This window comes from Formica exsecta, unplaced genomic scaffold, assembly GCF_003651465.1.
Source record: "Formica exsecta isolate Colony F162 unplaced genomic scaffold, ASM365146v1 scaffold80, whole genome shotgun sequence".
Taxonomy (NCBI): Eukaryota; Metazoa; Arthropoda; class Insecta; order Hymenoptera; family Formicidae; genus Formica; species Formica exsecta.
This window is the reverse complement of record NW_021853570.1, coordinates 1,752,424-1,776,659: the sequence shown is the minus strand read 5'-3', so window position 1 is coordinate 1,776,659 and position 24,236 is coordinate 1,752,424. Positions and strand designations below refer to the sequence as shown.

General features: G+C 37.3%; 2 protein-coding genes and 1 long non-coding RNA gene across 16 annotated transcripts in view; 1 reads left to right on the top strand and 2 right to left on the bottom strand.

The window, feature by feature from the left end:
• Window positions 1-44: 44 nt before the first annotated feature.
• On the bottom strand, window positions 45-20,656 carry LOC115244272. Of its 10 annotated transcripts, none has more exons than XM_029821806.1 (8): window positions 19,717-20,656; window positions 9,055-9,521; window positions 8,329-8,959; window positions 7,572-8,165; window positions 6,286-6,411; window positions 5,259-5,397; window positions 3,641-3,809; window positions 45-3,255 (listed from the first exon to the last, which is right to left on the bottom strand). In XM_029821806.1, exons 1-8 carry the CDS (start codon window positions 20,281-20,283, stop codon window positions 3,162-3,164), a joined length of 2,787 nt encoding a protein of 928 aa, XP_029677666.1. In that variant the 5' UTR covers window positions 20,284-20,656; the 3' UTR covers window positions 45-3,161. The 10 variants fall into 10 exon arrangements, with proteins under 10 accessions (XP_029677666.1, XP_029677667.1, XP_029677673.1 ...); XM_029821807.1 differs by having other exon boundaries at window positions 7,581-8,165; XM_029821813.1 differs by lacking the exon at window positions 19,717-20,656 and adding an exon at window positions 10,996-11,278.
• On the top strand, window positions 20,148-23,331 carry LOC115244278. Its single transcript, XR_003885351.1, has 2 exons — window positions 20,148-20,211; window positions 20,949-23,331. It is a non-coding gene; the product is annotated as an uncharacterized LOC115244278 (long non-coding RNA).
• LOC115244273 (box A-binding factor-like) overlaps window positions 22,152-24,236 on the bottom strand; it is a 60,178-nt gene continuing 58,093 nt past the window's right edge. For all 5 annotated transcript variants that reach the window (XM_029821816.1, XM_029821818.1, XM_029821819.1 and 2 more), the window contains one exon: window positions 22,152-24,208. In XM_029821816.1, the coding sequence (XP_029677676.1) occupies window positions 23,826-24,208 (383 nt within the window). In that variant the 3' untranslated portion in view covers window positions 22,152-23,825. The remainder of the gene's footprint in view (window positions 24,209-24,236) is intronic.

Below are 24,236 nucleotides of genomic sequence, written 5' to 3'. Positions count from 1 at the left end.
TTTTTTTTTTTTATATATACATTTAATGTTAGAAGTGCATATCTTGTTGATATTATTTTTTCATTTCCTATCTCTATTTACGTACCTTCGTACGTTTATCTTACAACTATATCGCCTCAACATGAATTTTCGGTTTCCACGAATAAAATCTTTGGAAATCTGTTCGAAGAACGAATAATAAAAAGAACGCGGCCGAATTGAACATTATTTTGTTGTTTCAAGCCGAGAAGTTATCAATCCTCGGCGAAAATATTTTTGCTTTATTATACGCTTTCACCGGGATTTATTTCTAATAAATATCATCGCTCATGCACGCACACATACAACAGAGAAAGCGAACGATGCGTGCATCTAATCTCGTCTTTACTAAACCGAGAAGAAAAGACATCGACGATATGATTTTCTTCTCGGCTATTACACAAGAAGAGAGACATTAGAATCTCCAATTTCTCAATTATGAATCCGTGGATCTTCATCCTCTGTTTCTCTCCCGTAATCCCGCAACTTCGCATAAATCACGAGCGATTAAAACGAGAGCTCGTTCGCGACATTATCGTGCCCATCTTAAACTTTTCACGAAGAACATCTTTTTTTTACGCTCGCGAATCGCTGCCGACGATAAATCGTCATCTCTCCCACTCAGCCTCCGCGCGCCGAACTTCGTGGAAACCCGCAACGAGACGCGTACCAAAAACGATAAATTATACGATCCTTCGAAAAAAAAAATGTACGAAAGGGAGTCGATGGCGAGAAAGAGGGGAGGGGACGACTGGGAGAGAAACTCTCGGTGGAAGAAGGACCGGGCGAAAGAGTCCAGGATCGGAAACGATGGGTAGAAGTGTCTCTCGGAACGGCGGATCGACGACGGGGAAGGGGATCGTCGAGAGGGCGGCGCCAGGTTTGCGCCACGGTATAAAAAGTCCCGGAGGGGAATAAAGAAGAGGTGGAAAAAAAAAGAGCCCGGCGAGAACGGCTAACATGGAATAGCCCTTAGCCGGCACGATAGCCGCTCTTTAGGCTGATGGACTCTCGTCCTTCCTCTCCCCGTTTCCCTCGTGCACCCTCTGCCTCTCTCTTTGCCTGTCACCTTCCTGCTTGCGGTCCAGCTTTCTACCTTTGTCGTACTCCCATCGCGTTCGCGTATTGTCGCCGTGTCTTTATGTGTGTGTGTGTGAATTATTGTATTTTATTTAGCATGTGTTACGAAAAAAGAATTTTACTCACATATATGTGCACATAAGCACTATTAAATATATTTTTTAATAATTCTCTATTATAAATCCACGCGAATTTTAGTAACATTTATTTATTCTTATATTTTTTTTTTTTATTACAATGTACAGGATGTAAAAATTCGGTAAAGAGTCTATTGATAAAAAATATGTTTCATCTGAAGTAGTAAAAGTATTATCGTGACGTTCCTCTATGATGGAAGAGAAACGAGTTAGAATGGTACACAGTTTGATTAACGACGGTGAAATTTGCGCGCTTTGTACTCGGCTTTATAGCTCACATGCTTATTTATTATACGATGTACAGATTATTAATATAAAACAAAATGTACGGTAATTTCGGAATTAATTCGTGCATTTCTACTGCGACGATATAAATACTTGCTATCTAGACTCTCGTGTAACGGATATGTGCAATGTTAAATAATTTATTCTATTCGCACGATAAATGCTTTAGTTAGTAAGTCACGCATCACTGGATGAGTTACAGATAGACATTATCTTTTCGGGAACTTTTTTGGAAACTTAACGAACTGCTGCCGGAGACTTTGCTCTTGTGAAAGAACCTCAATTTGCAGTTTTTTAATTAGGAATGTCAAAGCGTAAATAATATTAAAAAAAGAAGGAGGAAAACTAAGAATTTACTATTACGTTTATCCGTTTATAATTTATGATTCTATTTGATGATACTGTGGCAAAATATACTTGCATACTCAACATATCATTACATTACATGCAATGTAAATATTGTCGATCAGAGAAAGAGATCTGCAATCTCATTTTGAAAAATATTATATTTAAAAAGGACCCATTTGTGTGCAGAAAATGTCTAAATATATAGTTAGTTATACATATATATATATATTACTCTTTGGAGAAAATCAAAATATACATCTCTATATATTATATATATATCTTTGGATCACGCGATGTAAATATATATTTACAATATCGAGCTGAACCAGGTTACATGCACGTGTCACGTATTAAGTACAAATCGCACGATAAATACAGATTAATCATTTGGAATGTCTTGTATGTTGCATTGCCGTAAACGTGGCGAAAAAAAATCAAGTCACCTTTACGAGAAAAAAATCCATCTGTTGTACAAATAGATAATCAATGACATAATAAAATGTATGGTTGGAATTAGAATCTCTGTCTTTATATAAAACAGAAAACTCAAGTTAACTTTAATTGAAATTTAACACAATCCGTGAAGTGTTGATAAATTTCTTTTTCTCGACACGATAATAGTATCTTTCGCTTCTTCTAACAGGGAGCGTATCAGTTCAGGTATTTTCTGAGACGAAGCAGTCTACAATATCGGTAATCGGGAGACTGTATATATATATATGGAACGTGTGCGAACGTTATTTTATAAAATCGACATAATTAATATAAAGCGCAAAGAGATAATAATAGAATAAATGCTGCATCGATTATACAATCCCACGCTTCTTAATTCTTAAACGCTGGAATATAGACTGTTAAATAAAACTAATACTTGACTAAATAAATATAAATATATAAGCGATAGGAACACATATATAATTTTAATAATTGTTTCCTAATCCCAAATTGGCGATAATTAGACATCTAGGATACTAAACTTCTTCACTTCCCATTGACACTGTGCAGCATTGTTTAGCATTGAGTTTCATTTTTCGTATCGGATTGTGATAAAATGATTTTCCTCAGCATTGCACTGAATGATCTAACGAATACGGACATTTATAAGTACATGCTATTTTTTTGTATTTATATAGGATGTCTATATTTTAACGATCAGCGCTTTTGTCGATAAGCGACGATGCCGATAAGCAATGATAAAGTCGATATTCCTTTGCCAGAATTTTTTTCCACAGAGCTTATTGTTGCAGCTGCAGTCGGCAAGTGTTTTCAAGTCGGTAAGAACGAAACGGTTTTCTACGATCTCTCGGAATGTGCTGTCGTAGTGGACGTTATAACCGAGGCAAGGTCACTGTTGGACTGACTAGTGATTGGTTCTAGTGGTGGCACGCTGGAATGAAAATTAAATAAATATTAACAAATAATTATCGCGACATGTCTGTCAATTTTTTTCAAATTAATATTTTATCTCATTTACTTGGATAGAAAAAAAGAATTAAATTTTTGCGATGAAATATAATCTAGCAATCATATATATAGAATTATACCTATTTGAATTTTTAATTATTTTTATTATTAAATACAAATTTTATATTTTTCTTCTTTTTTTATTTTAAATTTATTCGATTTTCTTAGTTTTATGTTTTATCAGTCAGTTTATTAATATTAATATTAATATTAATAAATTTAACGATAGTCCGTCACACGCACACACATAAACGTGTGTCAAAATAGATCTCATGCGTTACAATTGAGATTAATGATTCGTGACTTACGTAAGGGTTGTTTGGCGATTCAACACGGCGGCGGTAGGTAATGCGAGGGGCGAGTGTGCATGCCCTAATTGCGTCCCAGTTGGTGTACCTACGGGAAGACAGTGCTCTTCGACCCCTCCACCACCCCCGCCCCCGCTTGTGTATATTGCGTTCAACTGCAACGAGTCCACTGTAACGTCAACAAGAAAAAAAGAGACGACATCGGTCACGATTACTATGCTCGTCACATTTTGCATTTTGATTAATCTCAATTTTTACCGCGTAATAAGTGTATATAAATTCATTAATAATCGCAAAAAATGTACACACTAATTTTCTGATAATATTTTACGATAACTTTCTACGGTTTTTTACATCGTTTAAATGTTCATGTTATTAATTTACGAGACTTTAATTTTCCTATTCTTTAATTATTTATTTGACAGTTTAGGTCGTAAAAATTCAGCGATCGACTTGCGTTCTTATCAAGATGAATATTCGTTGTATCCATTGATCGACTTTTGATCCTTGTTTTGTCGCTCGTAAGAAGTGCCCCAAGGTTGTGATTCTCGAAAGAGATAAACGCATGCACATGGCTCGAGTGGAAAATTCACGATCCGTCATTCTTGCGAGTCCGCGAAATCGACAGATTATATCGGACAATAATGCTCGTCAAGTATGGTTTCATATAAATATAATCGGACATGCAAAGTTGCTAAATTTTTTTCTCGATTATGATTTTAATTAGAATTTTCTAGACACGATAAAACGCGTTAAATGACGTTAATTGCGCGATTTTTCCATTTTATTGCGCTCTAACGTACGTGAGAAATATATATATATTGAAATGTCGGGGGTAAAATTCCACTCTCTCTCCCCGCGTATTCTCCGATTTAATCCCCATCGAAGTGGAGAAGTACGTGTCGCTATCAGAGAGCGCATCTCGAGCTTTGACCAATCCGAGGCACTATCGGTTATTGTGTGCTCTCATCGGACTGTCCCGATCCCCCTTCGCGCTATCACATGTACACACGATCGTATATTTAGTCGGCCATCGAGGCTACTGATGGACGAGGACGGGAATTACGGCTTTTGCGTTTTTGCCTGAGAAACGATATTCACCCGCGCACAAAAAAACTAATTGATCGTTGTTATTTAACCATAATCGCGATGGTAAAAATAATTTTTAGCATTCTAATAATTGCATGATGGTTTTATAATGTATATGATATTCATATAAATCTAGCGATTGCTCTTATATAATTATTTAATAATGTATTAAAATAGTTTTACGTGCGAATTTATATTCCTCAAAATATCTCGATCACTTCTACCTGTAGGTACACCTAATCAAACCGATTAATTGCCCAATTAACGTTTGCGAAAAAAAAACGAGAATATATAGGATATTATTATATCATAGAAAAAATGACGTTTAACGTCAATAGTTTTTGAACGATAAAAATAGAGAGAGAGAGAGAGAGAGAGAGAGAGAGAATTTAAGCTTGCAAAGAATTTTTTTGAGGCTTATTCAAGGGCGCAGATATATACCCCGTATATTTTTTAAGTTGAGATGATGGGAGAGAGGGAGTGTTAGTGAAAATAAACTGTATAATAGACTTGCTCACCGAAGACTCACCAAGTAGGTTGGACTTCATCTCGGTCTTGTGGATACCACTGGGTCCGGGTAGATTTCCAGTGATAGATCCCGAGTGATTCTTTGGTTTCCGCTTTCGCGTCTGTATTCCTTCCTTCTTCATGCTCAACGGCCTGTTCACCTATAATTAAATTAATTATGTGCGCGCGTTGTCTCTTTTCAGTTCTGTAAATTTGGCGTAAGAAAGTAATGAAATGACAATTTTGAAGAAACCTAAAATAAGTTTTGTAGCTTTAAGATAGATCGAAGTTCTATGATTATTTATAAATAATTATATATTTTTTAATTACTTTAAATTATGCACAAAAAATTTTGTAAATATAATAGAATTATTATTTAGTAATATATATATTACATTAGGGCCAAAATAGAAATATCACTCGTAGTTTTCAGAATTTTATATTAAGATTGATGAAAAAAATAGAAATGAAAAAGGTTAAATATGTACGATAATAAATACGCATTTTTTCAGTCGATTCATAGTACATCCGCACATCAATCTCTGTTTTAATTAAATTTATTGTCACGATCGTTTGCACAGATCCGCGCGATAATCTGCGCTCCTCTACGTCGTGACAGGGACGTCTCGTGCGTGTAAAAACAATCAAGTCACCGTTATCGTGACTAGCGATCGCAAAAAGACTGATAACGATACGCTGACCAGTCGTAACGAGATTGATGTATTAATTAAAAGTAATTCACTCCACTGCTCTCTTGGTATTTTTATATCGCAAGAGTGGAAGAGAACATTGTGTTATAGCAATTCTCAGAATATTACTCAGATACATTGAGAGAAAAGAAAATTCTATTCTTTCTAAATTACGCTCTTCAACGTCAGCAATATAATTTGTCTTTAGAGCTGCGTTTTTATTTATTTATTGCGTCGTTATTACCATTTATTATTATTATTTATTTTTATAGAATGTTTTTGTGATAATATTTGGACATGTTGATTAACAAAATTAATAAAATTTCCGTTTAAAAAAACGTATATAATTTTGTCACTCACATTATGCAGCTTGAAATAAAGTCCGCACGCGTTGCAAACTGGCTCGCCATTGTTGTTTCGTCTCCAAAGGGTCGTATTGTTTGTTCTGCAATTTGCACATTGCACTCCTGTCCTCCGTACGCCGGTCTGCAGTATAAAAAGTACTATTTTCATATAAACATACGTATTAAAGTTATTGCGTATGCAAAAATATCTATAAAAAATCTTACGTTAGAAGCGAATAGCACACAAATCTCATATTTGAAATATTTTAGCTTTCTCCCTTCCTTCTCTCTCCGTCTTTCTCTCTTTCTTTCTTGTAGGAAACGTGTATGGATAGAGCGTGAAAAAATACCGTATTTAAAAAAATATTTAATAATCATCTTCGTTATCTAATAAAGCATTAAATTACAGAAATAAATTACATATTTCTCGAGCGATGCATTCTCTCTTGATTGCATCAAATAATTTACGATTAAAGCATATATTTTTCGTAATTTTTAAGGCCGCTCGAGAAAATTCCTCGCTCTCGGCGGATGATGACGACATGAAATGCTGCGTCGTTGACGACGGGGTGTTTGAGGAATCGAGACTATACGAAAATGGGAGTGCTCGGCGCAAGAAAACTAGAGCAAACAACAGCCGCCAGTGAGTCCCCGTAGTGATTATTTGCTCGGCGAGAGATAACATCCCTCTTTTCTCTGTCTTTGGTAACGGTAGAGGGAAACGAGAGAGAGAGAGAAAGAGAGAGAGAGAGAGAGAGGGAGAACGCGAGAACGTTACTTAATATCGAAGTCATGTACGTTTCACGAGCGAGAAATTTATCAGGGTAAATATCGGTGGCCCCGTTTTGGCGATGGTCAAACGTATTTCGGCTGTCGAGCATTCGAACGAGAATCGCAGATTATGTTTTAATTTCTTGTTTTTTACTCTTTCTTTTTAATACTTTTTAACGATATATCATAATATTCATTTTTATGTATATATATTATGTTAGAAAATAATAGTAGAAAGATGAAATTTAAAACTAAAATAAATTTCAGTTCGAGAGCGCTGAAATGCCAAGTTAAACAAAAGTGCAAATTCTACATTGCATTATTTGAGTTGCGCTAATTGATATACGCGCTGCAGAGACTGTTGCAATAATATAAAGAAACTTGATGAATTGATTATTATCAAAAGAGACAGATAAAAATGTGTAAAATCGAAACTCGAGTGTTATTCCCGGAGAGTGATTCTCAGATTACTTATAAAAAACATATATATATATATATATATAGTTATATTGTAGTAATAAAGATTCGCACAATGTTTACCGGCGTGACGGACTGCTTCGGCTTGGGGCATCTCATGGGTGGTCTGTTGACCCCGTTGATCTTGCTGTAGAGGCCGCAGGCATTGCAAAGATAGTGGCCGGTACCGTCCCGTCTCCACAACGGCGTCATGTTGGCCGCGCAGTTGGCGCATTCCTTAGGCTCCGTCGTCATAACGGCATTGTCGAAGGCCTCGTCGGTACCGGGAAGCGGAAGGGTGGTCCACGCCGAGGGTGGTCCGCCCCCGCTCGCGGAGACGCTGTACCCACCGCCCGAGTACAGCTGCATGTTGGTGGCGTCGGCGACGGAGATGGCGGTGATGCTCGGATAACTCGGGACGTATTCCAAAGTCGGGGGCGAGGGTGTGCTACCGGCTGGCCAGTAAGGATCGCCCGAGGGTTGCTTCACGTATTGATACGACGTCGGTCCTGCGCTGTACAACGTCACTTGAGAGCCCGGCGAACCGGGTTGATCGTAATGCAGTGGAATCGCTCGAGTAGAGGTCAAGGATGACGTCAACGTCGGATCACCTTTCATGAACGCGCTGCCGGGTGATTCCACCTGTTGGAACGTGGATCTTGTATCTTTCTTTGATTTAAAAGCAAAGATAAGAAGTTTTTATCTTTTTATATAATCATCATTTCTAATGTTTATATTTTTATATAATTAAAATTATATAAGCTAACGCGAGATACGTAATTAAAATAACAATAGTAAACTTTTAGAAGAGCTTTCTCTCTTTTTTTCTTACCTCAGTCATTCTCGATCCGAGATGCGTTGACGATGGATACGCCAGGATCACGGGATCTCCCGGTTTGGCGTAGCTGTAAGTCGATGCCTGCTGAAACGTCTCGCTGGCCGACAAATATTGCGTATATTGAACGTTTTGCGTGGGTGGAATGGCGACTGTCTCCAGGGTGGTGTACGTGTTCGGGCCTTTGATGGTTTCCACGGCTGCCGCGGACTCGGGAGGGTCGTACTTGACGACGCCACTGGCGTCGGAATAGTTCGTCGGCACGAGGTGTTGCTGCGGTTGCTGCTGGCCGGAACGAATGCCGTCCATGGGCGGCGAATACGGCGGCGCGGGTGATCCCAGATGGACCGTGGATCCCGGTTGCGTGACGATCGTCGTGGCGATCGTCGTGGCAATCGTCGTGGCGTCGTAGTCCTCTGTTGTGGCGGTGAGAACCGGCGATGTCTGATACCTCGCCTGATGATTGTCGTGCGGACTGAATCTCTGATGCCCGGCCTGATGCTGGGCTCGCCGATGATCGGGCATTTGTACGGCGATGACCTGATTCTCCCTTCGTACCTCGTGACTGTCCGGGTAAGACATCGCGTACCGATCTATCTCGGTACCGTCCGGCGCGGGAGTCTCGTATCTTCTCGTTTGAAGAGGTCTCGTATTTAAACGTTTTCTTTTTTTTTTTTTTTAACGAACTCTTAGCTCTAGAAGAAATCTCTCGACTATTCTTACCTGGGCGGTTCCTTGACCGTAAGCGTGATGGTAGCCTCGGAGTTTTCCGAAACTTCGACCCGTACCTCCTGGCCGTTGCTAGTGGCGTAAACGACGCGTTGCTGATCCGCCGCTCGTTGTTGAACCTCGGCCGGATGAGAGATCTGCACGTAATGCGTCTGATGAGCCTGCTCGTCCTGATAATTACGCTGGTGCGCCTGCTCGTGTTGCCGCTCGTTTCTCTGCTGATGGAGATTTCCGGTGACCGAATGGGAGTCCGGCGATTCCGGATCGACTTCGGCGATTCCCTCGGTTATGTGACCGGCGGTAGTGATTGTTCTAACGTGTCTTCTAGTCGTTATCACGCTTTGGGGACTGGATGCTGCTTGATCTTTCGTTCCAGGAACTTGCGGCGAACTGTCGTCCGCGTGGTGACCCTCCCATTCCATCTTGATCTCCTGCTTTATTAGCGTCTCTTTCATCGCGTCCTAAATAAACCGAGGAGTTGTCATAGTTTAGAAATAATACAATTATATCTAATCGTGCGTATATATATATCGAAGTACGTCAAACTCTCTTCTATCGAATTATTATTTATATGTGACACTTCCGCGGTCAAGAATAGTTGAAAACTGTTTTATTTCTTTAAAATATACATATTGTTATTATTTATTACGAATAATATATAAATAAATATTAATGACAGAGCGACGCGGCCACGTGCGAAAACTCGCGCGCGAAGGCATCGGAATAACGTTATCGTCGCGATAACGGAACGGTGCAAGCAAAGTCATATATCGGATTTTCAACCGGATAACAGAAAAGATTGGTGTCTAGGTCGGTGATCTTTACCCAAACTTTTGCTTTCCCTCCGAAGACTTTCGTTCTGATGGAGGAATTACGGCGGGGATAGTTTGCCGAAGAAATCATTGACATTGAATACGCATTTCGCGCTTTTGCTCTTTCGCGGAAACAATTTTTTTAAGAAGAAATAATTTAGAATAAATAATTCAATAATAACGTCGATATTCAACGTCAAATTAATCATAAACAGTACATTTCTCTAAAGAGATAAAAAATTATGTCAAATCCGATTAATAGGATAAAGGCTAAAGGATGGTCCTGGCGAACCATCGATTAGTCATACTTTCAGGGGAATCCTCGGCACGCGACACGAGATCGTTTCGGGCAGAAACACATACACGGCGGGCTTAGTGAAGAGGGTGGAGGAGAGGGAAAGGACCGCGGACACACCTCGTCCGTCTCGAGAAAAATGCGAGAGGCACTGTTTGTCCTGCGTCACACTTCCGCCCGGCAATGTCAAGTTTCGACTTCCGGCGCGAGACCACGCGACGGCTCTCTTTCTTTGGCAAAGACCTCGCGCCACTTCCGCTATATTCCGTCGGCGGTGATCTCGCAATTTGTATCCCGGTGTCGCGGACGTCAAATCGGAGTAACGCGACACGGTGAGTCATATTAAACTACGTTGAAGTGAATGGGAAGTCGATTATTCTAAAATTAAGCGTGAAACTTTTAAAAATATAGTAGCAGAGACAATTAATTAGCGAATGATGACTGTTTATATTTTAATTGGAATGTTTTAATTGAGTGAATTTAATTTTAATCGAAATATTTACTGCGGGAATATTTTAATTGGAATAACAAACAAATGCCTTTCTTAAGAATCGAATAAAAAGAAAATAAATTTATTTGAAGACTTCATTTCAGACTCTCATCTCTCTATAAATAAGAAACTTTACAGTTTATCTGACATTTTATAACGAATAGTCAAAATATAAAGACGCTTTTAATATTATCGACATCTTTTACTCAAATAAGATCTATAATTCAAATATCGCAATTTTATTAAATTCCCGAAATCGAATTTCTTGATTAACATAATTATTCGCTAATTCTATACTTCTTCACATTTCACGATTCAGAATGAAAATCCATCGATACCTCGTTCGACGCGTGTCGCATTTGGGACTCGTGTACCGCGTTCTCGTTGTTCCCCGATGCACCTTGCAACGCACCGAACGCACTAATCTCGGACTAAACCGACGATGGCATGTACACGACGCGTATGCACTCGGAAGTAGCCGCGATGAGGATCACTGAGAAGAATCGTTCGGGAGAGACGCTTCCTCCGCCGGCGAGAAGCCAACTGACGACGGCGAGAAGAGACGGCTCGACCGCTCGTCGTGGTGTTCCACAAAGAGATGTGCGAAGGAAGGTGGTGGAACCGCAACGAACCGCCGGTGAGTTTCTATACCTGATACCAAACGAAGCGAGGTGCGTTTTCCTCGTCGTCGATGAGTAGCGAGGAGAACGAAAAGGCGAGAGAGAGAAAAAGAGAGGGAGACAAGTTGCACATGTGGAGAACTTGCAATAGACAGTTTAGATGGACAGTAGCGGGAGCGACTGATTGGGCGGACCCTCGTATTTCATTGGTCAGCTGGTTGCGAGATTCTTTCCGCGGTTATTCTTTCATGCTGTTATTGCCACCAGAATCGACCGCGCTTCTCTCTCGTCCTTCAAAAGTATGTAAAAATGTGACGCGTGAGGGCTGCATGCTTTATATTCTGTCTCTCTTTTTTTTTTTTTTTTCCCCTAAAAGCCGCACGTTCATCTCATTTTAAATCCAGAAAGGAAACATGTATTATAGGAAACATGCAAGGAATATGCATTCTAAAAAAAAAAGAGTAAATTCTTCCAATGACGAAATTGTTTTCAACAATAGTGCCGTGATAAAACGAATCGTTACCTGATGATATCTTTTCAAAACATTTCCTAAAAATTACCAAAGTTTACGAAATCGCTTCGTGTCGACTCAAATCAAGGTATTTATATTGTAGATGATAAAAATAGATGGTCAGATGACGGTCAAAATCTAATGAAACCAAACTTCATGTAATTCTGTCCAGACGGATTGGTCAAATTACACACACAGTACGGGGGGAAAAAAGGTTGCGGAGGGGTCCGTTTGTTTGCTTATTGATAAGGTGCGATGTTACTGCGACGGAGATAACGAGGGACGTGCGAGGGAACGGGACATGTCCACGAGACCTCGTCGTCATCGTCGGCCATCGTTGTTAACGCCATTTTGTAGCGGCGACAGCTTGACCATATAGAGAGAGAGGGATGATTCATTCTCGCACGCATTCATCAGGGAAAAACGGAATTCGTAATAGAATCTCGTTTTAATAAAACAGACGAAATCTCTTTCATAGAATCTATAAAATTTTACTTAATTACACGCGTTATATTCGTAATATTTATTAGCTTGAATTTTTTATAAATATACATTCTCTAGCGATATATAGTAGATATTATAGTTCAAGATTTAATAAACCATCTTTTGTCTGTAGATTTTGAGGTCAATTAATTAGCCAATTAATTAGTTCTAAAAAATAGAACTTTTTTCGCTAATTAAATTCGTCGCAAGTTTCCAAAACACATTAACCATTGAATTTTTTCTAATTACAATTGTCACATAAATATTCAGAAAATGTATATCAAAATATATTAAATGGTATGTTTATAATGTTGCACAAAATATAATTGAAATTATATCGGTTTTTTTATAGTACAAAAATCAGTAATTATTATGCCAATAATAATAATATTAAAAAATCTTGCTCGCATACGATAAACACGTGAATATCTTAAAATGGAATAAAACGATTGAATCGTAGATAATCATTGTGATACGCCGCGCCGATCAATCATTATTTAGTCCCGAAATTTAGAGCAAAAATAGTATGCGCTCACGGAGAGGAAAAAAAAGATGGTGATTTTTTTATAATATCGCACGAATAGCGTACAAACAGCCGCAAAATCATCTCAAGATAATGAATATTGCTTGTACTACGTTGTGCGCCCTGATTCATTTCTGCAAACGAAACGTCATCGATAGCGAAACCATCATAATTTCGGTAATCAAAAAGATATGATACACGTAAAGTGTCATACCTTTAAACACGTTTTACCTCTTTCGCATCCAAATTAATTTTTATTCTTCCTACGTTATCTTCTGCGAGTCTAAATCAAGATACAAGATTAAAGAAGAAAAGTTTATCAAAAAAGGGTATTAGAATAAAAATGACCACAAATTAATTTATAGAGACTTCGCAATAAAAATATGCGATATATTTATTTTTCTAAAAACAAATTTCCGATTTTCAATATTAATGATCGATTAAGCCAAGTTTAATTAAGGCAATTTATTATAGCTGGTTTTTCTTGAATCCCTAAGAATATAAATTAATAACGTGATCTCAACAAGAGGCGATCAAAATGAGACGGAGAAAAGAGGAGATGGAAAATAGATCGCGGTGTTCGAGAGGCAAAAAAAAAATATCGAGTCGCGAAAACCTTTGGACGCACATGAAATTGTCCGGAATGGCGTACGTGACGGTGACGAATATTTCTACATGCGATCGCAACGATACCGTGTAAGCTCGTCCGCTCGATAGTAATCAAGAGCACACACACACACACACACACACACACACACACATACATGCACACAAATACGCGCACGACGCAGGTTTCCTCTCGAAGCAATATTCTACTGATAAGAGCGAGCTGTTACGAGCCATGACAAAAGGAAGAGAGGAGATTGTACACAATTGCAACACACCGAAAGTTCGGTGGGATGGATTAGTTGTTCTGTTGACTTTGTAACGCTTTTCCGTTGTTAAACTATGCGCTGAAAAAAATAAAATTTATGATACGTTTCTACCGGGAATGAGAAACATTGAAATTAGCGTTCTATTCATCGTTATTATATAACGCGAGAATTTATGAACAAAAATAAATTTGAAATTACGAATTGGATATTGTATTTATAATCGCAAATAAAACATAAAAATGGTAAAATTGAAAATTTAATTTCACAAAAAATGGTTAGAAATCAAATTCAAAAGAATAATGAGATTGTTAAGAATCGAGGGAATTTTACGATAAGATTTTAATAATAAATAGTACTTTTTGTACACCTGTGTTTCATTCTCTCTATAATTAAAAAAATTATTGACACATTATATATATCCGCAATATCTCTATTTCCTCATTATTTCTCGTATCTTCCAATTCTCGCACAGTCTGCCCTCCGCGACGAATTTGTTAGCCGCCGTCAATAAAAGTCATTATCGTAAAGCGTCGATTGCAGAAATTATGCGTTTTCGGCGGAATCATAAAAACTGATCCCGTCTTTTCTCTCGTCGCGACGCGCCTCGATAAAGCAACAATCCGATATTGACTCGGAAACGCATTCGCGCGGATTAACTCCCCGCAATATGCAGTCGCGTTAAACTAAACCTACATACGGGGCTTTTTCATAGGCGAAGTTTGGCGATCATTCGAGTTTACAATCGTGTTATGTCGCGGAATAAGCAAACAGCACGGTTCTCGGCAAACAAGAGGTAACTGCGACGCGTATAATGTATAATTGCGCGAAAGATTTCTCAATGTCGCTACGATGCGTGATTAAATTTTAGACGAACACCTGTCTCTGAAAAATAAAATGTAGATTACAAATAAACGAAAACTCACATTTTTTAAAGATGGCGGAAATCGATCATTTTGACATGCAATTTTCAACTCATGAATTTGACAGATATAAATTTTACGTGTGTGTTTAATTTTATGTTTTATTTTATCTCAAATTTATTTTCGATAAATTAAAGAGATTTTTATCAATCAATATATAATGCCACAATTGAATAAAAATTATCCGCATAATTTAATAATATTGCCATTTTACAATGCCAAATTAATATGGGTTAAAAATGATGGAGAAAAAGATCTCTTTCTGACACTTGGAGACAACGCGCGTTTCGCGCGTTTGTCTGCGATTGCTTTCTGTCGTAGTCTTATCGTATAATCTATGCGACAAAATTCGAGAATGCGTGATTATGTAGATACAGGCAAAGAGTAAAAGAGATGAGACGAAAAACCACCCGAGCGATGATACATAAAACGCGCAGCGTCAAGCTGAACATCGCCGATGGGGAGGCGCGCGAGGTGCCGCCACGCTGTCAAAATAAACGGCACTATCGCGATTTATCTCGTTTCCCATGATAATAAGAGATAAAACTGCATCCTTACATTAGCTAGTATATCAGCTAAAATGATAATTTCAGTCGTCGGGTCCGCCAGGAGCGCGTAGGGCCGTTCTTACTTACCTCCAATCGCACCGATCCGTGGATTCACGACGAGAACTCGGGTTGCGAAACGTACGTTTAACCCAAAGTGCATTGCGCGAGATCTACTCGAGTGTGTAATCCTAAAGAATGTAGCAGGAAGGGGAGGCTGACACGATATCTTTTTCGTGCTCGTCTTATAGCTCTCTAAGGAAAATTGTTAAAACGTGTGTGTGAATAATTGCAATGTGTAAATAATTCTTAGAAATAAATCTTTCAGATTCTCGTAAAAAAATCTACTATTTGACGTATTTGAGGATGAAACATATAAAGTCTACATATTTATGTTCGAAGTGAGGAGTAGATCGAAGAACTTGAGTGTCTCACGAAAAAATGATACTCTACAAAGTATGAAATAGAGATAATGACATATACATAATGTGTATCGAGAATAATATATCATCAACTTTTGCCTGGAAATTGATTCGTGATGAACTTTTGTATATTTCTGACGCAAACACGACGGAAGGAAAAATTGCGAGCGAACACGAGGAGGATTTACGTCATTAAACGAGGCGCGAACGCGTCGAGGCCATTTTCTTTATCAGCCACGTAGAAACCCCTTATCATCGTATATGAGAAAAATTTAAGTATGTGTGTGCGTGTGTGTGTAGAGATATTAGGTAGCATGATTTGCGCGCGCGTGTGTACGTGAGAATCCGTATCACCGAGAATCTACGTGAAAATGATGTCTTATTTTTGCACGTTGACATCATGCAGTTCAAAGAATTCTGATATACGCGGTGTCCAAAAATCATCGAATATTCCTTTAATTATATTTTTTATCCGACCAATATAGGAATTTTAATAAAAATATCAATATTCTCATTTTTATTATATCCCTTCAACTTTGATTATTCTATCTTCTTGTAATTAAGGTCCGCAAATTAAGATATTTTCTCTCTCTTTATTCAACGGTACCAAAATAAATTTCGTCAATAAACTATTCTCTCTCGAAAAATTGTACGACATGATAGTCTGCTACAGAAATTAACAACTAGTAGGGAAAATTTCCAAAGTATCATAGTTTGATAAAGATTGATTTAACGATTATCAGGAAAAATTTCCAAAGTACAGCACTAAGGCTGACGTCTTGTCTCTCATTGAATACTAAGAGGCCAATAAAACTTTATTACAATTTGTCATCGTTTTAATCAAGCATAGTGCACGCCCGTGCATCAAAATGGCGAGCGTTACAAGTCCTTTATGGCCCAATCGGCGCGTGTTTAACGACGCGCTCGCATCTCGCAACGCGTGCAAAGATGAGGAAGGTTTTACGGCGCAATTATTAAAATTTACAACGAGAGACAGAGCTGTCTCGATTTTAACGTCGACGGGATTAACATCGCGCCACAACCGCGCCGTGCAAACAAATTTCACGCTCATTATTTTCGTCGCAAATATAGTGTGCTCGTTCGTCGTAAAGTATCCGAAAAATGAGCTCGAAAATAGAGGACGATAACTATAAGGTACTCACAGAGTTATCCATACTGATTTTTTTTAAATAGTAATTAAATTGCCAACCGCAAAAAAAAACAGAGAAAATTACAGAGTTTTAGGAATTGCCTTCATCGTTTCTTGAAGAAAAGAGACACGAGCGTCGTATACCGCCATGCCGATGTTTGCGTTTCTGCAGCGGCGGGATCGAAACTTTTTATTCCAATATTTGTATTTCGATCGCCTGGCTACGAATGGAACGTTACGAGACCTTGAAAAAAATATGATTTACACTGGGCTCTCGCATTCGGAACTAAAGCCAGCGCCGCTTTTTCCATCACCATCTTTACAAGCGATATCATTGCTAAATCCCTATTAATACGTGTAACGTCCCTATTAATGTATGTTGTCTTGTATGTTGCTCAGTGTTTCAAATTATAATTTTCAAGTAATTCAAGTTTATACGAGATTTCGAGATACAATTGAGTTGGTCGATGAAAGTACATTATTTTTCGATCAAATTTTACATGTGGATTTTTCCACAGAATTTTAATTTTTGTTCGCGTGTTCTTGTATCGAGATATTTAATTGCAAACTGCGTTGCAAATAAAGAAATTCTTAAAAAACTTATGCAATCTAAATTCTCTTAAAAAAATAGTTCATAAATATTTCAAATTTGCCGAAATATGCCTTTAAAAGAGAATCTCTCGCGGTTGCCACTGTCGTATCGAATCTTGAGACTTTCAAATTATTTGAACAAGCGAAATCAACAAAAAATCGCTAATTGCTATCATTTCCTGATTTTTGTGACATATCCACGCGACGAAGTTTATTTTTTTTCCAAAATAAACTTTGCCAATATTTCGAATAAATTGATCGATAATGGAGCAAAGAGCCGACGGCGCGGCGCGAGAGGACCAATAATTAACGTGCACGACAAACAGTATTATCGTCATTGCCTGATATTATTCCCATTATCTTATATGTACGGCGGCTATGTGCTTAATGATTAATAAAATATTATCTGCGCTCTCGGGGGATATCGCTCTTCCTGGCGATGGATAGTTTCGTGCCAGACATCGCAAGGAACACCGATGTCAAACGCGTCGCGCGAATCTGCATTCTCAACAGGTGACAACGAGACTTTAATTTGGATCGATGAATCGTGTTTATATGAAGATCGAGCGCGTTGGGAACGAATTCGTATCGAGAAAGAAAATTCGTACGCAATGAAAAATTATTTTGTTCTTATAAATGATATGTATGTGTGGGCGCAGACACGATTGATAGTGAATATGTCTTTCGAGATCGGCTGTGACATGTAATCGATGATAAATCGAAGAAAGCTCCTGTAAATTTTTGTGAAAATAAAAAGTTGAAGGTAGTGTCAAGAGAGAGATACATTTCGAGCGTATAATAATTGGAGTATGAATTGAAAGAAGCTTAAATGATGGAGTACAAGATTCCGTCGAGAAATGCAATATGCGCCTAAATAAAGGAGATAAGTGTGAGTTAATTAAATTGTGAGTGCGATTCTTAAAATTTTATTAAGTTTATAAAAAAAAAGAATGTCACCATACGCGGCACGCCTTGTCGGAGAGTATTTATTCATTGAAATCTTCCGTCGCGAGCACATCACTGGATTAACTTGAGTTATCGATTTAATATTTGCGCTGTCGGCGTTGTAATCGAACAATCTGGACACCGTCGTTTGGGATACGTCTCGTTCTTAAGCAACAGATGCAGGTAAATTAATTAAACATTAAAATAATTAATTTGCTCTTGAGATGGAGAGAAAGAGAGAGAGAGAGCGAACTCAAAAGTCTGCAAATACTTTCCATCGTTTGTATGAACTGGAAATTACGTATACTTTAATGAGCTCATGTTTTATATCAGCTTCAAACTTTTGAATACTTTTCGGAAGAATTTTTTTTTTTAATTTTTTTATCTAATTAATCCTCTAAAAATAAGGAACGGTAAATTTAATCATTTGAATGATAGTAAAATTAATTTTCATTATAATATTAACCAACTTTGATACGTTATTTAATTCATCACGAGTCCGACTTTATGCAACCATCGTTACACTCTATAATAATTACTCGCATCCATGAGATATATAAATTTTTCATAGCGGTAATATATTGCTCGTGCGAGTTTCGTACGCACGTGCGACACGTCTTGGTAACACAGACAAATTAATGTGACGGTGAACCAAGACCTTGAAAAAGAAACTTTCAAGAAAAATGAAGAGGTAGAGAGTCGCCGAGAAAGAGAGAAAGTGAGACGGATGAATCGATGAGGCCCGTGTCTAGATTTCGGGATCGCATTGACGAAGAAGAGGAAGCGGGCCAGGTACAAAACACAAGTGTCGAAGAGACTCGAATATAAAACACAAGTGTTTCTTTCGTTGCTCGCGTTACCACTGATGTTCGCTTTCGGCTCCTCACGTGCGTTTCTCTCTCTCTCTCTCTCTCTATTTCTCTTAAACGTCGATCAGATGAAATCGCGTTAGCCGATTTACTACTTTTCGATCGACGATTACACGAGTCTCACGAGTGTGACTTTAGACTTTATTATACCTTAATGTCCTTTTTATGTTTTAATAAAGCACATCAGTCTTATATTTGAAGGACCCTTAGAGAAATTACAATGACGGCAATTTTATAATATTACACATCAATCCGCATTAATGTTAATTAAGAAGAACGCTTTCATGCGTTAATATTATAAAATTAATAAGGTTCATCGCTTTGATCTAGATAGACGTAAGAGAAAATTATCAAATTTAAAAATACGTTGCTATCTAAATCGTCTAATGCGGTTCCTATTAACATCATTCAATCGCTCCGACTTATTTCTAAATCATACATACAGTCGACTAGTTATATTACAAGCAGAAAAAAATTAATTATTCAACGACAATTAATGATTGAAATGCGATCATATATGAATGTACAGATGCGGCGTCGCGACACCGGTCTCTGTCAGAGCGCGTGGAATCGCGCGGATAAGAATGATAAGACTTTTGACTTACGAGTCGACGAAGCTCGAATATGAGGAGAAAAGCACCGTCTGTATCCTGATTGCGGTTCCTGATCGTCACAAACTCCACGAGGTACTCTTGACGTTCTCGGAGCTCGCTCCTCGTTCTCGCGCTGTTCCGTTCGATTCTCGCGAGTGAGCCTGTGAGCGAGACACGCACGCGGCGCGCGCTTGACACAGGTGCGTTTCTACGTGGAGTGCGAGAGGAATGCCTGCTGCTCTTGTCGTCGTCGTCGTCGTCGTCGTCGTCGTCGTCGTGATCGTCGCCGTCGTCGTCGTCGCTCGATGATCGTCGTTGAAGCTGCCGTCTGGTAGCGCGAGATCGAAGCTTCGATTTGATCCGCGAGCCCGTCAAATATTGACTGACGATGATTAGGAGATGACTGCCATGCTGGGCTCCCTTCTGCCATATTGGTATCGGTCTCCCCCGATCGTCCCGCTTCAGCCGCCCCTTCATCGCGGTGTCGTCGTTACGAAAGCTGTAGCGGTGAGTTGAAGTAATAGCAATAATATTTTCTTTAAGAAACAACCGAGACAAACAGTTATTCTCTCGAAGCATCAGGAGATAGAAATTGTTAATATTTATTTATCGATTGAACAAAGCATGAATCTCAGTTTTATAAGAAAAAGAATGCTGGGATGTCAAAAAACGTTGATAAGATATAATACCTACGTAAAAATAATAACTGGAGCGCGCGGAAAATCATATATAGTTTCACAATCATTTTATTTGGACAGTCTATGAGATACAATATTTCCCTGGCAATGTCATTAGTAGAATAAAAGATTAATTTTTGGAAGGTTAAGTAACGATGAGATTTATCAATGAGAAGATCTATAACTATACCAACGATTTTTTTTTTCCAGCATTCAGCTCATGTCAAAAATTCTACATGAGATTTTCTAGATAACATGCTTTATAATTCATAATTATAGACTACGTTAAGGATTATTATAAATATAATACAATTTCAATCATAATCATTATTAAATTTGTTTATATCTATATCATTTATCTAAATTAAATATTTTATTATTAACTGATTTTATTAAAATTTGCTATTTCTTCTTATTATTCTCTCTGAAAATTTCCACAATAATATTACAATAAACACAGAAAACAAAAAATATAATGTAAAAAAATATCAATAATTATATAATATATAATTTATTTTTTGGAATTTTTAAATTCCAATTCTAATAATCGTTTTTCTTATTTTCTAGATATGTATGCCTTGAATACGCGTGAGAAACACACACACAATCTTGCCTGTCGTGATACAATTATCGTTCATTAAGAGTTAATTAATTGTTAATTATAATGATCATGACATATTATGTTCCGATATTTGTCGCAATCACGTGTAGAAGAGAAATTTAGCAATATACGGAACGTCTCGCATTTTTTTTGTTTGGAATTTTTTCAAATTGTGGTTTGTTAAACATGACGTACAGAAATAAATGACACGCATGTAGCGCGCGCTTTGTAATATGTATTCTAATATACTTAGAAAAATTTTAGAAATTTTTGGTATGGCGATTCTTGGAATTTTAGTCCATGCCACTTCATTCTATTTTCCTGATACTTTTCCAATTTTCAAGAATTTATTTTTTAGCGAATTGATAAATAGTGATATCGGTGTAAATCTTAATTATCAATGGTTGATAATTATCAGAGATTTAAAACTTAATTATTACAAAGCAGTTCCCTCTATATAGGACTAAAGGAAGATGTATTTAAATTTTGTGATTTTACGAGATGAAAGTTTTATCCTCGACGCATTTATCTCTATCGCGTATTCACGTTTATATATCATATATATATATATATTCACGCGGTTCATTATTCTCTTATCCCAAGTTATTTTCGTATAGCTCCCTGTGCTGAGGGGATCGGTTTACCTTGCCGTGTACAAGCGCGCGTCCGCGCGATGTGTATCTACAGGTATACTCGGCCCGGATTATCTCTTATCACCTGCCTGCCAGGAGGGAGGGATATGAAGCTTTTGGGGTATGACTGTTGTCATGGTTACAGAGCATACACCGAGCTATCCACTGATAAGCGGATCAGGTGAGACATCATTCTAAGGCGACGATTCAACGTGTGTTATTGCTCCAAATGCAGCAATAGCGTAATCGTGTTATTTTGGGCATAAATTGTGTTATTTATTCTTTATATATGTAACGAACAATTGTATATCTTTTTATTAAATAGTAAAACGCCTTTATTATAAAAAATAAATAAATGACACAAGTTATGCTTTCAATTATTTTATTCGTTAATTTTTATTTTTATAATGTATTAAAAAATAGAATTATACCACTACAGGGGATTGGATTTAACAAGTCCTACAAATTTTAGGAAACTTTCTAAGACGGGAATTAATCAGGGGATTCCGTAGAAATTACATGTGATTACAAAACAAATATGTTAAAGAATGATAATTTTTTTAATTAGAGCATCTGATAACTCCCTCTACAATGATATTATTATAAAGTTTTCGTAGTCGCTGTTAACTACGCCATTGCTACGCGAGGGAGCATATGTGACTCGCACCGAGATTAGCTGAGATATTTTATTATCGCCGAAAATACACAAGAATGAACTTTCCTCCGGTCGTTCACTGACTCTTTGCCTCATCAGCTAGGTAATGTTTTTATGGATATAACAGCGCAAATCCCGTGTTAATCATATGATTCGGAAAGTCCAACCTGATAATTCTATAAGTATATTATCCGGCTTTTAAACAACGCGACGGATGCAAGTTTGAGGAAACAACATGAGTAGGACGCTTCATATTACGCGATTGTGCATGATAATGCACATTGTATCGGCCCTTTCTTTTGTCATAATATGTCATTTTCTTTCTCATTATTATCTTTATAATTAACATTGTAATTATATAATTAACATTATAACAATATATATATATAAATCGTTTAACTTTAGTGATGATCTCAGTTATTTCTAAATTTTTAAATGTCTTTCAAATGCAAACTTATATATAGATTTTAAAAGTAATATGATTACGTATAAATTGAAGGCATCGGTAAAGCTTCTTGGCTTCGTTTTTTAAATATCCCTTTTTATTTAAAAATAACTGATGCTTTGATATACAACATTCTAAAAATATATTACATGAAATATATTGATACATTTGCACCATTTGCGAAATACGATGCGTTGCTACGGAAGGAAAGAAATTATATTATATAGTCGCATATATTAGTCTTATGATGCCATCGGGAGAAGGAGAGGGATATGTTCATTCGTCTAATATATGCTATTATCGTTACATGCTTATTGTCTAGTTGTGTATTACATTATTCTTATTTTTTTTTAAACATTTTCACGTGATATCGCTTATATCATATATAACAAAGGCACTATATATCCGCCATAAGATCCTTATGGTTTTATCTATCTAGTCTTACGCTCGAACGATATATAAGAATATACGTCTAATCTTACATATAAATTCCCGTTTATATATATATATGTATGTATATCTATATATACAGATACAACAATATTTTCTGCAATTTGGTATTGTCTTAGATGTCGATTCGCAAGACTCGTTAGTAAAGTCCTCTTTGGTAAAAAAAAGATTGAATAAAAAAGTAACAGAGAACAATTCATTTTCCTTGTCAAAGGAAAGTCCATATCTTCCCGAAAAATTTATGCTAAAACTTTTTAAAACGCATATTTACAACCGTTCCTTTCTTGCTTTCTTATACACACGATTTCTAAAGATATATAACTTTCAATTTCGCGTATCACAATGCGCGTAGATAAGTAAGAAAGCCTAATGAGATGCTTATTTCGCTGGTTAAAAAGAAAAAGGATATTGTGCAAAAGATTATTGCACAAATTAAAACAAATTCTTTTAATATTGGGTTATGTGGATTGCAAAATTTAATAATATATAAATATATAATGTATATGGTGTAAATATATATAATATATATATATATATAAATATATAAAAAATATATATACTATATAAATATATATTATATAAATATATATCATTAAATCTCTTAAGAAATATAATGGCTGTGGCAACCCAAAGAGCTGTCCAGCTTCTCTCTGAACAGCTTCTAGGATGATATTGACACAACCGTAGACCTCTCAAGATGTCCGTTGTCCAGCATAATCTTAGGACCAGCTGGGCTACTCGACGGACTGCCCAGGGTGACAATATGCGGCGAGGTGAGCTGATGATGATCAGGTGATTGACCGGCTGAGACCATTCCGGGCGAACGCGTAGCACAAGGTGAAGACGGACACTCGATCTTGGGCGAATGAGTCTCCAGCAATTGCTGTTGCTGCTGTTGCGAATTAATCATGTCGTAATATAGGTTTGTGGTCGTGGGCTGATAAGACACTATCCTGCTCGAACTCTGAGCGCCACCGTAGATGTTGCTCGTGTATGACACTTGCGACACGCCGGTGTGAGCCATCCTCAGATCGCTGTAGGTATCTGTTAATAATAAAATAATTATCAAAAA

What these genes read in the sequence shown, in the direction of transcription:
- LOC115244272 (XM_029821806.1), bottom strand. Translation starts at nt 20,283, where the DNA reads ATGCTTCGAGAGAATAACTGTTTGTCTCGGTTGTTTCTTAAAGAAAAT. An exon ending in TCGGATCGAGAATGACTGAG is followed by an intron (nt 8,166 to 8,328) that starts GTAAGAAAAAAA and finishes TTTAAATCAAAG; the next exon opens with AAAGATACAAGATCCACGTT. An exon ending in AATCGCCAAACAACCCTTAC is followed by an intron (nt 3,256 to 3,640) that starts GTAAGTCACGAA and finishes TTTTCATTCCAG; the next exon opens with CGTGCCACCACTAGAACCAA.